Source organism: Chenopodium album, chromosome 15, assembly GCF_948465745.1.
Source record: "Chenopodium album chromosome 15, dcCheAlbu1.1, whole genome shotgun sequence".
Lineage (NCBI taxonomy): Eukaryota > Viridiplantae > Streptophyta > Magnoliopsida > Caryophyllales > Amaranthaceae > Chenopodium > Chenopodium album.
This window is the reverse complement of record NC_137848.1, coordinates 45,615,206-45,634,264: the sequence shown is the minus strand read 5'-3', so window position 1 is coordinate 45,634,264 and position 19,059 is coordinate 45,615,206. Positions and strand designations below refer to the sequence as shown.

At 32.0% G+C, this 19,059-nt stretch overlaps 2 protein-coding genes and 1 pseudogene across 2 annotated transcripts; 1 reads left to right on the top strand and 2 right to left on the bottom strand.

Annotated features, from left to right (window-relative positions):
• Positions 1 to 250: 250 nt before the first annotated feature.
• Positions 251 to 1,619, bottom strand: LOC145583200 (uncharacterized). The gene has a single exon (XM_081640380.1). The coding sequence runs from the start codon at positions 1,585 to 1,587 to the stop codon at positions 586 to 588; it is 1,002 nt and encodes a 333-aa protein (XP_081496506.1). The 5' UTR covers positions 1,588 to 1,619; the 3' UTR covers positions 251 to 585.
• Positions 1,620 to 7,294: 5,675 nt separating this feature from the next.
• On the top strand, positions 7,295 to 10,088 carry LOC145583196 (FT-interacting protein 1 pseudogene; annotated as a pseudogene).
• Positions 10,089 to 11,063: 975 nt separating this feature from the next.
• LOC145583195 (large ribosomal subunit protein eL6-like) lies at positions 11,064 to 13,841 on the bottom strand. Its single transcript, XM_081640378.1, has 4 exons — positions 13,552 to 13,841; positions 13,328 to 13,434; positions 11,489 to 11,670; positions 11,064 to 11,394 (listed from the first exon to the last, which is right to left on the bottom strand). The coding sequence occupies exons 1-4, from the start codon at positions 13,797 to 13,799 to the stop codon at positions 11,239 to 11,241; spliced, it is 693 nt and encodes a 230-aa protein (XP_081496504.1). The 5' UTR covers positions 13,800 to 13,841; the 3' UTR covers positions 11,064 to 11,238.
• Positions 13,842 to 19,059: the final 5,218 nt, after the last annotated feature.

The window sequence follows — 19,059 nt, the reverse complement described above, 5'->3', positions numbered from 1 at the left end:
AGTTTATAAATAGTGCAAAAGTCAAGGGAAAGTATAACCTATATATGTTTCGTGAAGATGAAATTTAAAACTTTGATTGTGTTTAGTAATGACTACATACGTATGGATTTGGATTAAAGGAAAACAATGTCATATGAATTCTAATTGGATGCTTGATAATTTCTATTGTTAAAATATCAAAGGTTTATATAATTTATGTAAAATGTGTAAATAAAGATAATAATGTTCAATGTCATTATACACTTGAGAGTTGAGACCATGTGAAACTTAAGTATGAAGTACTTGAGTACTTGTATACTTCGTATATTCAAATGGAGGCAAGTAGTGGAAAACATAAAAGTAGATCTAGAACAAGTAAATTGAGACGGATATAGTTATATTCATCATAATATATTGAAATTTTCAACTATATAAATCTACAAATTAAATCAATGGAACACGATAATATACGAATAAAGCTCCGGAGCCGCCATTATTTTATAAATAACCCAAGGTATATGAAAGACGAAATTCACCAAATTTTATAAATTAACATATACCAAAATTAATAAACAAATAACCCAAAGTTTATCTTCCTAAACCGGTTCACTTACAAGCCGGGAGCGGACCGCCACAAAGGCACTTGTTATTTCCAAAAGAATCAGCCCCAAACCGGGTCAACCATTTTCCGGTTGGAACCGGTCCACAAAGCTGGTTGGAGCTCACATTAAAAACTTGTAAGGGTAACTGAGAAAGTTGTCTTGGTAGTGAACCATATATCATGTTATGGCTAACATCAAGACCTTGTAACCTTGAGCTAGATACCACGTTAGAGAAGTCAAATGAGAATGCATTGTTCTTCAAGTATATTAAAATTAGTTTTGGATTTCTAAATAAAAATGAAGCATCCCCCGTGAACCGATTGTTTGAAAGGTCTAGCCAGCTAAACCCGGCTTGGCTTAATGATTTTGGAATTGGGCCGGAGAGGTTATTATTGCTGACTTGTATTGCTAAGTTTTTAAATGAACTAAAGCTCTGGGGGATTGAACCAGAGAGTTGGTTTTTCTGTAGGATGAGTTTTTGGAGATTGGGGATACGAGATAGAGAGGCGGGGATTAGACCGTTGAATTTGTTCTCTGATAAGTCAAGGATATTAAGTTTTTTAAGCCGGTATAGAGATTGTGGGATTGAACCGGTTAAGTTAGTTCGAAAAAACTCAAGGTCTTGAAGGTTAACAAGATTTGAAATAGACGAGGGAATAGGCCCAGTTAAACCAGGCATATCATTAAAGTAAAGGACCTCAAGACCGGTCAGCTGACCGACAATTGGAGGAATCTGCCCGATGAGCTCGTTGTTCTGACCGATGGTTAGGTAGTTAACCCGATTAGTTTGGTTATCACAGCCAACGTTGTACCAAGTCTTACAACAATCAGTGTTGGGCTGCCATGAGGAGAAAAAAGTGGTGTTTGGGCCTAATTGGGCTTTAATTTCAAGAAGGGCATTTTTGTCATTTGGGTGGCAGAGTTCAGCTGCTAGAGAAAGAGTGAACAAAGAGGTGGTGATGAGAAGAGAGAATAGGAAGACAGAGATTTTCAATTGAGATTTCATTTTGTGTTGTTTTGTATGAATGTCAAAGTATGGTTTTTTTTTTGAGTTGGTGTATAATGTATTTTGATTGTGTAATTTATAGACATTCATTGCGTACTTTGGGTTTACGTATTTTGACTGAAATGTAATTGAAGAATCAGTCAATCAACATAAATAAATAAGGATATGGCTTTTTCTTGGTCAAATTGGTGTTCTCCCTACTTCCCAAGTAGTTTCCATCTGGATTCAAGTTATTATCGGATAAAATAAGTATGCTTTGTGTATTACTCTTACTAGTAGCTTAGATTTAAAACTGCATGCATGAAGTGTCTTGTTTTTGACTATGCTCCATAGATCTCCACCGTCGGGACCGTCTTAAATCTTTTGGAGGCATATGCTTCGTCAAAATTTTTTACTCATCAACTTCAATTAAAAAGTACTTCTTCCGTCTCTTTATTAGATTTCCCTTTTTAATATTTATTACTCACATAATAAAGAAAAAGGGGACTCTAATAAAGAGACGGATGGAGTATTGAAAATTATGGTCTTGTTTGACAATTGGCTGTTAGCTGCTGGCTATTTAACTTGACTTGTTTGACTGGCTATTAGTATTGGCTGTTTGTTGTGACTGTTTGACCATTTATTGTATGTAAATATGTTTGGTAAAATTAGTTGTTAGTTGTTGGCTGTAACTATGCAAAATGACCTTAAAGGACATTATTATGTGTTCTTATTAATTTATTATTAATATTCTTAATTATAAATTACTAGTTACTAATTTTTAATTATTAATCACTAATACAAAATACTAACTACTAACTATTAATTATTAATTATTACTAACTACTAGTTATTAAGTACAAAAAACTAATTATTAATTATATAATACTAATTACTAATTGTTAATTACTAACTATTAATTATTAGGTACTAATAATTACTACTTACTAATTACTAATGTAACTATTAATTTTAAGTACTAATTATAGCTAATTATTAAATATAAACTAATTATTAATTATTAATTATTAATTATTAATTATTGATTATTGATTATTGATTATTGATTATTGATTATTGATTATTACGGAGTATTAATTAGTAATTAGTGATTAGTAACTATTAATTATTAATTAATAATTAGTAATTAGTAACTATTAATTATTAATTATCAATTATTGATTATTAATTATTAATTATTGATTATTAATTATTGATTATTGATTATTAATTATTAACTATTCATTATTAATTATTCATTATTAATTATTAATTATTGATTAATGACTACTAATTATTAATTATTGATTATTGACTACTAAGTATTAATTATTAACTACTAATTATTAATTATTAATTATTAATTATTAATTATTGACTACTAATTATTAATTACTAACTACTTATTATTAATTACTAATTATTAACCACTAATTATTAATTATTAATTACTAATTACTACTAGTAATTACTAATTAACAATTAATAGTTACTAATCACTACTCACTAATTAATAATTAATAGTTACTAAAAACTAATTACTAATTACTAATTATTAATTAATAATTAATAGTTACTAATAACTAATTACTAATTAATACTCCGTAATTAATAGTTACTTATTAATCACTAATCATCAATCACTAATCACTAATTATTAATTATTAATCAAGGATAAAGAAGTAATTTGTTTAATGAAAAGACAATTGTCAAAACCAAAAAGCTAGTAAGACTAGCTTTTTGTTTTTGGCGAAAAAACTGGCTTTTCAGCTAGCTAAAAAGCCATTTACCAAACATGTATTTTGGCTGTTTGACCAAAAGAAAAAGTCAATCAAAAAGCCAGCCAAAAGTAATTTACCAAACAAGGCCTATATACGGAGTAAGAAATTATTCATTTTAGTATTTCTATCATTTTTTTTTTTTTTTTTTTTTTTGTAATTTCAATTAATTTTAGAGGAAACTTTTGGTAGATTGATTATACACCAACAAAAAAGAAGGAAGATTAGTTTGTGAATACATATGTATAGATAAGGTGAAGATTTTACAAGAAATTATTAATCTTAGTATGTCTATAAGGAAACAACACCCAAAAAAAACCTGAAAATCGTTTTTAACACTTCCTTAAAAAATTTACTAACATCGGAAAAAATTTTAAAAAATTGAATTTTACCACTACCTAACAATTTCCATCCAAACAATCCGTTAAGTGGGATCCATAGTGACACGGTATATATATATATATATATATATATATATATATATATATATATATATATATATATATAAGAACCCTCCTCTATATAAGAACTCAATCTTATATAAGAACCAATCTCAGCCCTTTATTAGTTTTGATCTAACCATCTAAAATGATCCTTTAGTAATGGCATTTCTGTAATTTTGAGAATTTCGTATTTAGAACATAGAAAAAAAAATTTAGAACATAGAAAAAAAATTTAGAACATAAGTAGAAAAAGTTTAGAACATAAGCAGAAAATTTTAGAACATAAGAAAAATAATTTGAAAGATAGCAAAAATTTAGAACATAAACAACCAAAAAAGTTAGAACATAGAAAAAAATAATTTAGAACAAAAGTTGAAAAAAATAATCGTAGCATAGGTAAAAATTAATAACGTAATCTGAAAAAAATAATTTAGAACATAAGCTGAAAAAATAATGTAGAACATAGGAACAAATTTAGAACATAATCTAAAAACAATTTAGAACATTAAAAATAATTTGGAACATAAGTAGAAAAAATTTAGAATATAGGAAAAACTTTAGAACATAAGAAAAAATAATTTAGAACATAAGTTGAAAAAAATAATCGTAGCATGGGTAAAAATTAATAACGTAATCTGAAAAAAATAATTTAGAACATAAGCTGAAAAAATAATTTAGAACATAGGAACAAATTTAAAACATAATCTAAAACAATTTAGAACATTAAAAATAATTTGGAACATAAGTAGAAAAAATTTAGAATATAGGAAAAACTTTAGAACATAAGCTGAAAAAATAATTTAGAACATAGAAAAAAAAATTTAGAACATAAGCAGAAAAAAATAATTTAGAACATAGGAACAAATTTATAACATATTCTAAAAAACAATTTAGAACATTGGAAAAATTTTGGAACATAAGTAAGAAAATTTTTCGAATATAGGAAAAACTTTAGAACATAAGTTGAAAAAAATTTAGAACATAGGAAAAAGTTTAGAACATAATTAGGGTTCTTACATAAGAAAAGGTTCTTATATAAGGTGGGGTTCTTACCGGATCCCTCCCCTATATATATATATATATATATATATATATATATATATATATATATATATATATATATATATATATATATATATATATATATATATATATATATATATAGATAGAATTTAATAAAACAAATATTCCTAAAACTACCCAGCACCCCATCCCCACCACCGCTACCATCTTTTCCACCCTCACCCAGCGCAACCGCCACCGCATCCCCTCCCCCGCCCTTTACCAAACCCGCCTTAACCCTCTCCCTCCCTTTCCCTCGGCCTTAAACCGCCCCAACACCGCCAGGTTCTCAAACCGCAACCCTTCATCCCCAAAAATGGTCGCGAATTCCGCCACAATAATGGGTTAGGTTTAGGCTAGGGAGAGAATGCGCCGGCGATGGGTTTGTTGTTGGCGGCTGCACTTGGCAAGGGCGGAGTAGAGGGTGGCAGTGGTGGGGCGGTGATAGGCCTAGGGTGGTTGGGTAATCTAGAGGTTTTTTAAATTGTTTTTTTTATTTTTGTTTTTTATAAATTTATTTTTTTGGACCAATAACAAAGAGTGACTTATGACCCCACTTAACGGATTCTCGAACAAAATCAGTTAAGTGGTGGTAAAATCAAATTTTTTTAAAAAAAAAAATTTGGAATTAAAATAATTTTTCTTTGGGTGTTAAAAATCATTTTGGGATTTTTTTGGTGTTAAAATACAAAATTTTCTTTATCTTAAAAAAAATAAAAAATAAATAAAAAAAAAAAAACAGACCAACTTAGCTACCAATCTACCATAGATTTCGCTAATATCAATCATGTAATCAAAAGTTATACTTAATGGAATTCCATATTTTGGGGCCTCAAAAATTTTAAGGCACTGTGCTATTGGGCTATTTTTACAGCCCAATAGCAGGCCCTGTCAACTGTTTACCAAAAGTCAACCACTATTCTTAATGACCAGTCAAATTGTGCCTATTGTGGTAATATTATTCCTAATAGTAAACCAAAACCTAAAGGTGTTAAGATTATGCTTAGCAGTTTAGGGTACATAAATGAACCAAGTAATACTCTAATTCATCGCCTTAACCAGTTACAAAAAACAATCAATGGTAGACAGAAGAAAGTAGTACCAGATTTTGGATATTGGGAATATTGATGTACGTTAACAATCCAAGAGGTGACAAAGCCATCCCTTTTTTTAACGAGCCCATGTTGTGATGGTTCGAAATCTCTTCTAATTTTATATCAAAAAAATGGTCAAATTAATACACCATATAATTCATTATACGTTCTCTATTTATTTAGAAAATTGTGGAAAAACAAAACGTGTCATTTCTCAAAAAACACAAATATCTTATCTAAAATACTACAAAATTGTAACAATCAACCAAAATGTGCCCTTTTTATCAAAAAGATATCAATTAATCAATACGTTATTTCACTAATAGTTGGTTTATAGCCTTAATGTGTCCGCTGTTGGTTTGAGATCAAGAAAGTAATCAGTCATGTACAAGCTATAGATAAAGCTGAAATAATTTTGCAATAAGTCAAGGTAATTTACAGTTGAAATCCAAACAAGAATAAAGTAGGTGAAGAGAATAAAGAGGCTTGAAGAATAAAGCCTTTTAAGCTAAGTTTGTCCTGTATTTTTTTTTTTCTGCATGCAGGATGCAGAGCTTTAACTTACATACCCTACTTTCCTGCACTTTCCTTCATCTTACCTACCGCCTTCCGAAAGAACTGAGAGATGAAGCAGAATGCCCTGTTTGCTGATATTATGGTGGAAAGCAGAATTGGGATGTTAAACAATGGAAGCTATAAAGATACTTACTTCATAATAGAAAAGAAAGAAATAGGCCAATATATCTTTGGTCTATGTCTTGTAGTTAGTATTGCCTTGATTCTTAGGCTTCGGTAATTCAATTTTACTTTGAATCATTTCAAAATATTATGCCACTTTTTATATTTAGTAAATTAAGCTTTAATATATTATGTACTTCTTTTCACGAGTTTACAGACATGTATCAAGTTTTAAAGAAACTACTTGTTGCTACGACAAAAATGTAAAGTTTGTAGATAGTGAAAGACAGTTACGATATTTCAACTCAATTTCTTAAATATGATCCCTAGATAAAATGTGGCATAATAATAAAGGCCAAAGGATCAAACATGTATGTTATGGTACCTTGTTTTGCTCTTGATTAGCTAAATTGTGTAATATTAAGGGTCAAACAATTCCTATAAAACTTGAAACAACAAAATCCTTTTTCTTTGTCATTCACCATTACTCTAAAACCACTCTTTTCTGTAAAACTTTACATTTAATTAATCTTGCCTTTCTTTTGTGATAAGGGCTTTTTGATATTCCAAAATCCTAAAGGACCACGAGCTAGGGAAAGCAGAGCAAAAGACTAAAAGGGAATATATGCCTGCTAATGCAAAAGGTGAATGCAAACAAAGCTGTGTAAAAATGAGTAGTCAATCATATTCTAGCTTAGAATATAGTCATTAATATCACATTTTTTACATACATAAAGCTTCCTAAACCACCTTGATCAGCCCAAATTAAGAAGTCAACAATGAAATTTTACAAATTTGTTGCCTAAACCATGAAAATCCCTGCCTCAAGCAACTTCTGACATCCTGTTGTTCTTCTGTGAACACGTCGAAACCAGCAGAGTGATTCTAACACATTTTTAAGCATGTCAGACAAAAAAGCTCCAAACCCTGATGATTTCAAGTTAAAAGACACAAAGCCCCAGCTTGGGGAGCGATGGCCACATGGAGGAGTTCGGGGTGGGCATGGATGGATTGGAGGCGACAGGACTTCAAGCACCTACGACCTTGTTGAACAGATGAACTACCTGTATGTTCATGTGGTTCGTGCCAAAGATCTTCCTGTTAACCCTGTAACGGGGAGCTGTGACCCGTATGTGGAGGTCAAGTTGGGGAACTACAAGGGTAAAACAAAGCACTTTGAGAATAAAATCAATCCTGAGTGGAAACAAGTATTCGCATTTTCAAAGGAGAAGATACAATCCACTGTTCTTGAAGTCTATGTTAGAGACAGGGAGATGGTGGGCAGAGATGAGTACTTAGGCAAGGTGGTGTTTGACCTGAACGAAGTCCCTACACGGGTTCCTCCTGATAGTCCTCTGGCTCCACAATGGTATAGGCTAGAGGATCGTCGAGGAGAGGTGAAGACAAGAGGAGAGGTTATGGTTGCAGTTTGGATGGGAACACAAGCTGATGAAGCTTTTCCTGAAGCTTGGCATACAGAAGCTGCTTCAGTAGTTTCAGGAGAAGGCGTTTACAACATCAGATCAAAGGTTTATGTTTCTCCCAAATTATGGTATCTTAGAGTAAATGTGATTGAAGCACAAGATGTTGAGCCACATGATAAAAGCCAACTCCCACAAGTTTTTATCAAGGCTCAACTTGGAAACCAAATACTTAAAACTAAGGTGTGCCCGGTGAAGACTACCAACCCGCTCTGGAATGAAGATCTGATCTTTGTAGCAGCAGAACCCTTTGAAGAAATGTTGGTTCTTGAACTTGTGAACAAAGCCGGCTCAAAGGATGAACTAGTGGGGAAGATAAGCTTGCCATTAAACGTCTTTGAGAAGCGACTGGATCACAAAGCGGTCCACTCTCGTTGGTTTAACCTTGAGAGATTTGGGTTTGGAGCCCTAGAGGGAGATAAGAGAAATGAACTTAAATTCTCAACAAGGGTTCACCTAAGAGTATGTCTTGAGGGGGGTTACCATGTGCTCGATGAATCAACAATGTATATCAGTGATACTAGGCCAACTGCTCGACAGTTGTGGAAACAGCCAATGGGGATCCTCGAGGTGGGGATCTTGAGTGCTCAAGGGCTTTCACCCATGAAGAAAAAGGAAGGAGGTAGCAGCACTGACGCATATTGTGTGGCAAAGTATGGACTAAAATGGGTTCGAACAAGAACCATCATCCAGAGCTTCAACCCTAAATGGAACGAGCAGTACTTGTGGGAAGTCTATGATCCTTGCACCGTGATCACCTTAGCAGTTTTCGACAACTGCCATCTCGGAGGAGATGACAAGAGTGCAAAAGATCCAAAGATAGGGAAGATAAGAATCCGGCTGTCTACCCTAGAAACAGACAGGATTTACACCCATTCTTACCCTCTCCTTGTCCTGCAGTCCTCTGGTGTAAAAAAGATGGGAGAGCTCCAACTAGCAATTCGATTCACCTGCTTATCCTTTTCAAATATGATCTATCAATACTCCCATCATTTACTCCCAAAGATGCATTATGTCCACCCTTTCACCATAAACCAATTAGACAACTTAAGATACCAAGCCATGAACATTGTGGCAGTGAGGCTAGGCAGAGCAGAACCGCCCCTCAGGAGAGAGGTCGTAGAATACATGCTAGATGTCGACTCTCACATATGGAGCATGAGAAAAAGTAAGGCCAACTTCTTCAGGATTGTCTCGGTCTTCTCAGGAATGCTCTCTATGAGCAAGTGGTTAGGCGAGGTCTGCAAATGGAAGAACCCAGTCACTACAGTTCTAGTTCACATTCTCTACTTCATCTTAATTTGCTATCCAGAACTCATCCTCCCAACCGTTTGTCTCTACATGTTTCTGATCGGTGTATGGAATTACCGATACAGGCCAAGGCATCCTCCTCACATGGATACCAAGCTTTCATGGGCAGATGCAGCTCACCCAGATGAACTTGATGAAGAATTCGATACCTTCCCAACAACAAAGTCATCAGATATAGTTCGAATGAGATATGACAGGCTCCGAAGTATAGCAGGCAGGATACAGACAGTGCTGGGAGATATGGCAACTCAAGGAGAAAGATTTCAGGCATTATTAAGCTGGAGAGATCCTCGAGCTACCTGTCTGTTTACTTTCTTTTGCCTAATCGCAGCTATTTTACTCTATGTTACACCATTTAGGCTGCTGGCTATCTTTGCAGGCTTGTATCTCTTCCGACATCCTCGGTTCAGAAGCAAGATGCCGACAGTTCCCAACAATTTCTTCAGGAGATTGCCCTCTCGAGCTGATAGCTTGCTCTGATAAATTCACCCTACTTCATAAACTTTGGTTTGTTTTATGTGTATGATCATTATCATTAACATTTTCTTATAATTTTGTTTTCTTTTTTTTCCTTCCACTATTCGTGAGTAGTAATGTTTTGTCTCCTCAAGAAATTTTTACAGTCAATCATTTTCATTCTATAGTCATGTTGCAATGAAGATCTACTTTTTCATATCCAGCAATTTTAAAACCATGCCGTTTGCAAACCAAAAATAAAAGCTTTGTTATTTTTCATTTACTAATTTTGCGTCCTTTCGATTATTTATTTGTTTACAAAATTAATATAACCACAAATACTAGATTATATGGGTGTTGTAAATCCTAAAATTCTTTGCTTTTCCTCTTTAGTTTCCTTCTGTGGTACTGTAAAAAATTGTAAGGAAGCTCCTAAAACGGTTTTAATTAGTCACTGGCTCATCAATTATACAAAGTGTAAAGGGGTGAAAGATTATCGCAATATGTATTTTCATAATATTATTCAATTTTCATACACAAAATTAAGTAGTCTGTACTTATAAAACATTCAATTTTCATACCCGAAATAAGTAGGATATACTATATATATTGCGCAAAAACAAGTCAAGACTCAAATGGCGAAGCTTGTTTTGTTTAATCTATAAATTGAAATCAAAAGGGTGCATAGCAACATTGTTTAACCCAAACATTACTTGGAAAATGCATGGAAAAGATCTACGATGCAGTTCATTAACAAAGCAGATTCGAGAAATTTCTGACTAATTTTGCTACACAGCTAGAACTTACCCAAACACAAGCTAAGGCCGCAGCAAAATTGGGCAGACGAACCTAAAAGCAAGGGAATAGAGGTACATCCTAAAATTCATGAAACTCAGGCACATCCCAATTCCCAACATATATGAAACTCCAATGGGGTGTAGCCGTGTAGGTACAACGCCATTTATAAAGACACTTGTTAAAAAGTGAAACAACAGGTTCTGGTCAAGTATGATCAACCATACCTCTACTAGAATCTGAGCAATTCACCAATAACCAAATTTAGGAAGAGGATCAGAACAGAGGTCAACTAAGAAGCCTGAATCCCTACTAAAGCATCAACACCAAACAAAAGGGGTACTGTAACTATACTAATTTCACTGAGAAATCAAAATTGAGAAATTCAAACCAAACAAGTTGTCGTAAAGGCATTTGCTGCATCTAACAAAATTTGAAAGCTTCCACAAGGGGTTGATATCGCACGAAAATTTGTAAATACTTGAATCATGATGAGAAACATACATCAAGAAACATAAACTTAAATAATAAGATGGCAAAATCTGATGTGCAAGTTACTCTCTACTCAGCTCCTCTAAAAGACAAGCTCATGAGGTTTCATGCCTGACTTTAAGGAAAATCTTGCTGCCAAATATGCCTTCAATTCAGGGACGGCTTCAATGTTCTTTGCCAATGGGCCATCAACAGCCTTCTGAGACTCTTTCTTCTCTGCTGGAAGTACATTCTTCTCCTGTAATTTAATAAACAATTCAAATGGTGAGACTACTAAACTAGAGCACATAGAACTAACTTCAAGCAGGTAAAAATAAAAATAAAGATCTCACCTCTTTCTCTGCCTCGAAGAATTCTCCTTCTCCCTTCTTTTTCTTCTGTTCGCCTTGCTTGGCGAAGTATTTGTCATCGATGCTTGACACATCAACTCCGGAAACATCAACTTTAGTAGAAGTAGCAATCACATATGCTTGGTTGCATCTCCTTAGTGGGACACCATTAATCTTAAAGGGACCTAATTAAAAGAACAGATAGCAATTGTTATTTATAATCAAACAATCATCTACAACATCAATATGCACATCCAACTGCCTACAATCAACAAATACCACAGAAAAAGGCATGACTTCAATGTAAAAACATAGCCACACATCAGTTGGCAAGCAATTTCCCATGGTCAAGACAATCTATGCTTCCATGGAAAGATTATATCATCCTCCCACTGTCCATTTAACAAAGAAATACAAAATTCAAAAAACGTTTAATACTGTATCATATATCATTCATTTCAAACTTATCCAAAGCAACAACACTACTCTGAGTTAATATGTAATAAACATTAAAAACACAATTTCACAAATTTGGTAAACCATGTTTATTGCAACAAAAAACTTTCCTTTTACATCTCAAGAGCACAATATAAGGCTTTAGGCTCAAAGTCTATGAATCTATGATACACCATCAGCTAGCTTGGGCTAACACAGATATAAAACGTCACAATCCATCTTCCTGAAAGATTCCCATTAATTTGTAAAGATAAATGAACTAGTCTCTTACAAATTTGCAGTGATTGCATTGAACTTTGAAGAACTACATCCAGATTGCTGTATAAACTTTGCAAAAAGGGGGAGCACATGAACCCATTGGTCTGTATTCCAAACCAATTTCTTTTTGAGAACCAGCCTATTTAAACACCAGCTACCATTGAAGGAAGATTCCCAGATTATGGATTAAATATTAGTAAAAGACTAAAAGGAAACAGCTTTACCCTTGATAACAAGTTTCAGTCAAAGACTCACAGGTAAAATTCTTTTGTCAGCTGAATTGAGATTGTATCTGAGCTGTACATATTCAGACTACGGTTATACATAGGTCTTAATACAAAGCGAGGACTACAGAACAATAAGAACATACAGCCATGGAAACCCGTAATTCTTTTCAGTACCAGCTGCATTTTAATCACACCAATAACCCTATAACCTATTACGCTAATTAGCTTCAATTGACTACGAATCAAAGAGAAATGACGTACTCCATATGGAAAATAAGACCACAACATGAAAATGAAGTATAATTATGTTTACTTCACAAATTTGAACATGACTAAAAGGCCTATTGTATACTCCTACATTACATAACACCGCATACCACTTTCAGCCAAATACCAAGGCACTATTTTGACAGATTATGCAAACACAAAACCATTGAAAATTAAAGACAGAACAATCCCCAGCGAGAAACATTTCCAAATTACAAACTAACTGTAAGAAACACAACCAAAAGGCCTGAAAACAGCCCTACACATATATGCATTTCACTGCCATAAAAAACAAGGCCTCTACCCAGTATCCACAGTCAATCCGATACGACACTGACAAAATATATTAAAGACATAACAATCACAATGCAAACCATTTCCAAAATCAATTCTCATAAAGTATTATTCTAAACGCCAAGCATTCGAAACCCTATTATATCTATACATAGCTTATAGCTACAAACTAAAGCTTTCACTAGTCAATGAGGCTAACATCATTAAACAATACAGTATCACTAATCATAAGTTTAACATTATAAAATTACATTTTGAATTTACAACATTCAATTCCAAAAAATACAACAATAAAGATATTAACTTTTTAAAAAAAATAAAGGATTGAATTGAAGCTCACCAGTAATGAGAAGTAACCCAGATGAAAGTTGCTTCAAAAACACAACTCTCTTCCCCTTAAACCTTCCAGCCAACACAATCAACACTGTCCCTGGTGTAATACTCGCCCTACAATTCCACCCACAAAAAAAAACAATCAAAAATTAATTTTCAAAATCAAAAAATTAAATAAAAAAAATTGCATTTACATAAATTTATAAACCCAATTAAGAAAAAATAAATTACCTAAGTTTGGCGGGTTTGGGTTTGCGCTTGTTAATCAAGGGCTTCTTAACATCGTCAGCAGGGTAAAACTTAGAGGTCTTCAGAGCCGAAGCAGGAGCAGCAGCTTTAGGAGCATGAGTAGGAAAAACGCCGCCGTTTTTGGCCTTAATAGCCCAAAGACCTCTCTTATGGTACATCTTAGATCGGCTGAATTTGCCGATTCCCCTAACAAGATCTGGGTTTCTGCTGGCGGTTCTGGGTTTCGCCATTGTTGATTGAAGAAGGAGAAAAAGTTGAGGGGCTGAGGGAAATGGACGGAGAAAGGATAAACCCTAGAAAATGAGTTTCTTTTTATTGTAAGGTGATATGGTTTTTGGGAGTGTTGTTAAAGGGCTGGGTTTTGGTTTCGAGGGTTTTGGGTTTTCAGGATGGTTTGTGTTTTAGGCCCAAAGTTGGGATGGCTGGGAAACAATTGTGTAGTAAACCCGGGCTGAGCAAAATTATCTGAAAATCGAAAATTAAATTCATAATCAATCCGAAAATCAGGGTATCCGATCCGATAATTATAACGGTTCGGAAATGTGAACAGATAATCATAACGGTTCATACATCCGATCCGGTTATCCGATGCGGTTATTGGGTTTAGAATTGGGATCCGATAATCATAACGGTTCGTTTACCGATCCGATAATTTGTTAACAGGTGTGGTTATTAGGTATCATTTTAAAATTAGCGGTTACCCGATCTGATCCGAGAAGCAATTTTTTTCTTTTATTTCCTTCTTAAATCTATTTATCCAAATTTAAACTCTTACCTAACTTCATAATCATTTCATGATTTGAATGATTAGTACATATTAGTAGTTTGGTCAAGATTGGCGGCATTATTTTTAATTAGTGTTGAATGGTATCATAATAACTAAATTATAGAGTCTAAATTTTCATTATTGGATATCATATCGGGTATCCGAAAATCCGAGTATCCGAAGTTCGAGTACCCAAACTTAATGGTTCGGTTCATAGATATCGTTTTAAGTGCTATTGGTTATTGGGTACCCGACCCATGCTCATCCCTAAGTAAACTAGCTAATTCCCGAGTCATATATATCCGTATATAAAACTTAATGGTAATTGAAATTTAAATGTAGTAGTGTTTAGAAAAATGTGCATAATGATAAATAATTAAATAGTGATGTCCCTAGGTAAATTAATAATTCTCTAAAATTCCAAAGAAAGAAAAATAGAAAAGAATAAAGTACGGAGTAGAATTTATGAGGGAAAATTCCATCCAAAAAAAACTACTTTACTATAAGTATATATAGACAATAGTATGTACCCTTGGGCGATGCCTCAGGTTCCCTCCATAATATACATCCTTATATTTTAAAAATCCTTACATTAATTGAACACTTATAACATAATTATAAGGAATAATTATTTTCTCAAAGGCATTATGACTAATAGCTAAATCTATACACGTTTGAAACATTAGTTGATTTAAATGTTCATAATCGGATGAGTAATTTAATTTTACTGTTCCAATTACATTTAATAATTTGAATACTCCTGATCATAAAGTTGTGGTTTATAATTTTTAGAAAAAATACACTTTAATAATCCCAACTATTATCGATTAACTTCTAAAAATCCCATTTAAGGTTTATTTTTTAATAATCCTAACTATAACCTGACTTTGCATCCAAAAGACTCAACTGGTCAACACTAAGTCAATGACTTGTTGTAACAGGTAACCAATACACGTGACAGCATGTGATTGGTCTATAATTAAAAAAAGAAAAAAAGAAAAAAAAACTAAAAACCCTAACTACCACCACCCTCCCCTCTCGCCACCGCGAAATGCCACGATCAACCCCTAGTAGCAGCTACCGCAACGGCGCAACCGCAGCGACAACGATAGCCATCAGAGTGGCGCAACCAAAGCAGCAGCAACCACCACAATTGCACAACCAAAGCAGCGACAACCGCAACCCCTACTGCTGCTTTGGTTGCAGTTGCGGTTGAAACCCAGCTCCATAACAATTTCGCAGCAATTTCGACCTCAATTCGCAGCAATTTTGCATAGCAACCATCATAAATTGAAACCTAGATTTGGTCCGGCCATTTTCGGGGGGTTAGGGAGGTGACCGGCCGGTTTTCGGCTAGCTCTTGGTGGCTGGGATTTCACGGTGGGGGTTGGCTGGGATAGATTTATTGTTTTTTTTTCTTTATTTGTTTTTTTTAAAATAGGCCAATCATGTGCTGACATGTGGCGTTTAAAACCAAAAAAAAAAGTTTACCCTTTCAACAGGTAATCAGTTTTTGGGTCTATTGGAGGCAAAGTCATGTCATAGTTAGGATTATTAAAAAAAAATTAAACCTTAGTTGGGATTATTAGAAGTAAATCGGCAATAGTTGGAATTATTAAAGTGTATTTTTCGTAATTTTTAAAAGTATATGTCATAAATGGTTTTTTTATTTTTAAATACTCTTTAACACGAATATCATGATATAAAAATAATAAATTATTAAGATAATAATTATTGAAAGTTATAAATTTTTTTTAATAGGATTATAATATTATTTATACATATAAAATATTGGTATTTTATCGAAAATAAACTCTAAACCATTAATTTTATCCTAAAATTATCCAAACTAGATGAAAGCCCGTGCGATGCTTGGTTTTTCATATATTAATCTCAAGAAAAGATATTTTCGTATTTGATTTTTTTTTTTCTATTTAATAATTCAGACAAAAAAAAATACACATAATAATTTAATTAAAGTGTTATTGCCTATTACAAAAGTATTATTTTTTTTAATGTAATTTATAACGCGACTTTATTTATTGTTGTTATGTATTTTATTTGTGGTTGTTAGTTATATGACAATTGAATTTAAAAATATAAATAAATTGTAAATATGATATCTTTCAAAAAAAATTTTGTAAATATGATAATTTATCGGTTACATAAGGATAAAATCTTTAATGTGAAATGATTTTTTTTTTGTTTTTTACATATTTAAATCCTAAATCATTATTCGTTGATTTTTTAAAAATAGAAATATTAAAAAATAATAAAAACATGTATACTATTTATCTTCTATTTCTTCATCTAATAAAACTAGATAAATAAAACATGTTAGCAAAAATAAAATTTATATAAAATTAATCTTTATAGTCTTATAAAATAAATCAATAAAATTTTTGGAAAATTGATCTAAAAATTATAATTGTATAAAATCAAATCTATGCACTGGAATTTTTTAGTCGTCCCCAGTCACCGCTTCTTATTTGTAACGACTAAAAAGTAACTAATGGAGTAAACTTTTCTTTCAATTAACTTTGGACGAAACTATACAAAGTTGGCTTTAATTGAATCATGAACATTAATTTGTTCAATTAAGTTAATTTGATGACTTGATTAAGCTACCTAAATCACAAAAGAATTATTTTAATCATAAAATTAATTAATAAAAACTAAAAAGGTTTATAAAAAATTTAATAAATGTAAACGATTTATATAGATATAATACCTTATCATACTTTGTTTTTCCAATCATTTTTGCTCGAATTTAATTCGTTGATTAATTAAATTAGATCTGCATATAAAACAAAATTCAGTAAACAAAACATAAACATATAATCATTAAGCATTCCAAATAAACACAATGTAAGCAATAATCACAAATATACATTTAAACATGGATTTTAAAAAATAAAACTAAGAATTACACAGCCACTAATGATCTAAAACTGACACAAAATTATGACACAAAATTCGCTTGATTTGGTTTTGTATTGATATGAAATTTTATTGGTGTTATAGGATGTGTCAATTTATAGTGGTAGGCATCAAAATTTTTAATTTAATTATTATTAAGGAATAGTTTTTATTTCTTATCATAAACACTATCAAGATTATTTTAGATATATAAATCCTATATCTAAAGATAATTGTTTTCTTAAAAGACAATTTTTAGTTTTTTAAATAATTTAAATCCTTATAAATCACTGTTCGTTATTTTTAACTACGTGGAAAAATTCTTAAATCTCATTCGTCACTTTTGTTTAGGTGGCAAGTGAATTTTTTAATTCTAAAATAAAATAGAAATCTAATTTTTAATTGGTCAAAAATATTCCTTTGCATATGTGGCGCGTCAAATGCTCTCCAAAAATGCCTACTTTATTTATATATACAAGCTAAAAGATGCACACAATGCGTGCGTGTGCAATATAAGTAATCTATCAAGCTCGATTTTTTTTCTTCACAATATTATCTCCTTAATTCTAATTAAAAAATATTAGTGGGTTTAAAAATTATTGATAAAATATAATAAAAAAAATGTTATTTAAAAAATATGATGATGATGTTAGGTAGGATAAATATAAAATTTGACTTTCCTAAAAAAAATTTTAAAAAGAAAAGATAGCATTTTTTTTTACCAAGATGATGATTTTTTTTTTTTTTTTTTTTTTTTTAGGATGGTAGTTCTTTTTTATTTTTTTTTTCTAAAAAAAGAAAAGGTTGTAAGGGGTAATTTGAAAAAGTGAAATTTATCACCCAAACCCCCTTTCACTTTAAATATAGGATTAGATTAGATTTTATTGAAAATAAAACTCTAAACTAATTTTTTTTATCTTACAAAATATATCTAAATCAATCTAACATCCCTACGTGTCATACTAATAATTAATTGTTGTCTACGTGGTGTGACATTTGGCGAAAAGTTGTAACGTCAATTATCGCTGTCTCGTGACCTGGCTAAAAATCTAGCTTTATATATTAGTTATATGATATTATACTCGTATTAGTGGTGTGCAAAAAATCCTGACTAAATGATGGTATAGTAGTGATTTCTCAAACTTTGATGCGAGTGTGTGACTGTAATGGCGGAGCCATAAATTTTAAAGTGAGGGGACAAATAATATAATAATTATTCTATAATTTTGCAAAATGTAGGAAAAAAAATTCTTATTAATCATAAATTCCTTGATTTTTTTTATTTATTTTTATTTTTTTTATAAATTTCGAACATGTGGGTTCAAACAATGAACTTTGTTTTTGTTAGGTTGCAAGTTCAAATCATACTTCAATATACCTTGTTAAACTTTTTTTTTTTTTTTTTTTTTTTGAGATGACATTATTGGCCATTTGTGTTTACATAGTTGGCAAAACATACATGAAAGTATGAAACCATGCTTGATTGAAAAACTCTCATCCCTAATTTGTAGGGGTGAGCATGGGACGGGTACCCGTACCGTTAGTACTAACGGTTCGGGTACCCGATAACCAAAATCACTAAAAGTGATACCCATAACCGGAACCGATAAGTTCGGGTACCCGGACTTCGGGTACCCGGAATTTCGGATCGGTTATCGGGTACCCAATAAGATATCCAATAATTATGATTAAACTTAATTATGTAGTTATTATGATATAATTTACAACTAATTAACAACAATACCATATGATCTTGACCAAATTATTAATAATATTACTAATCATTGATATTATAAAGTGATTAT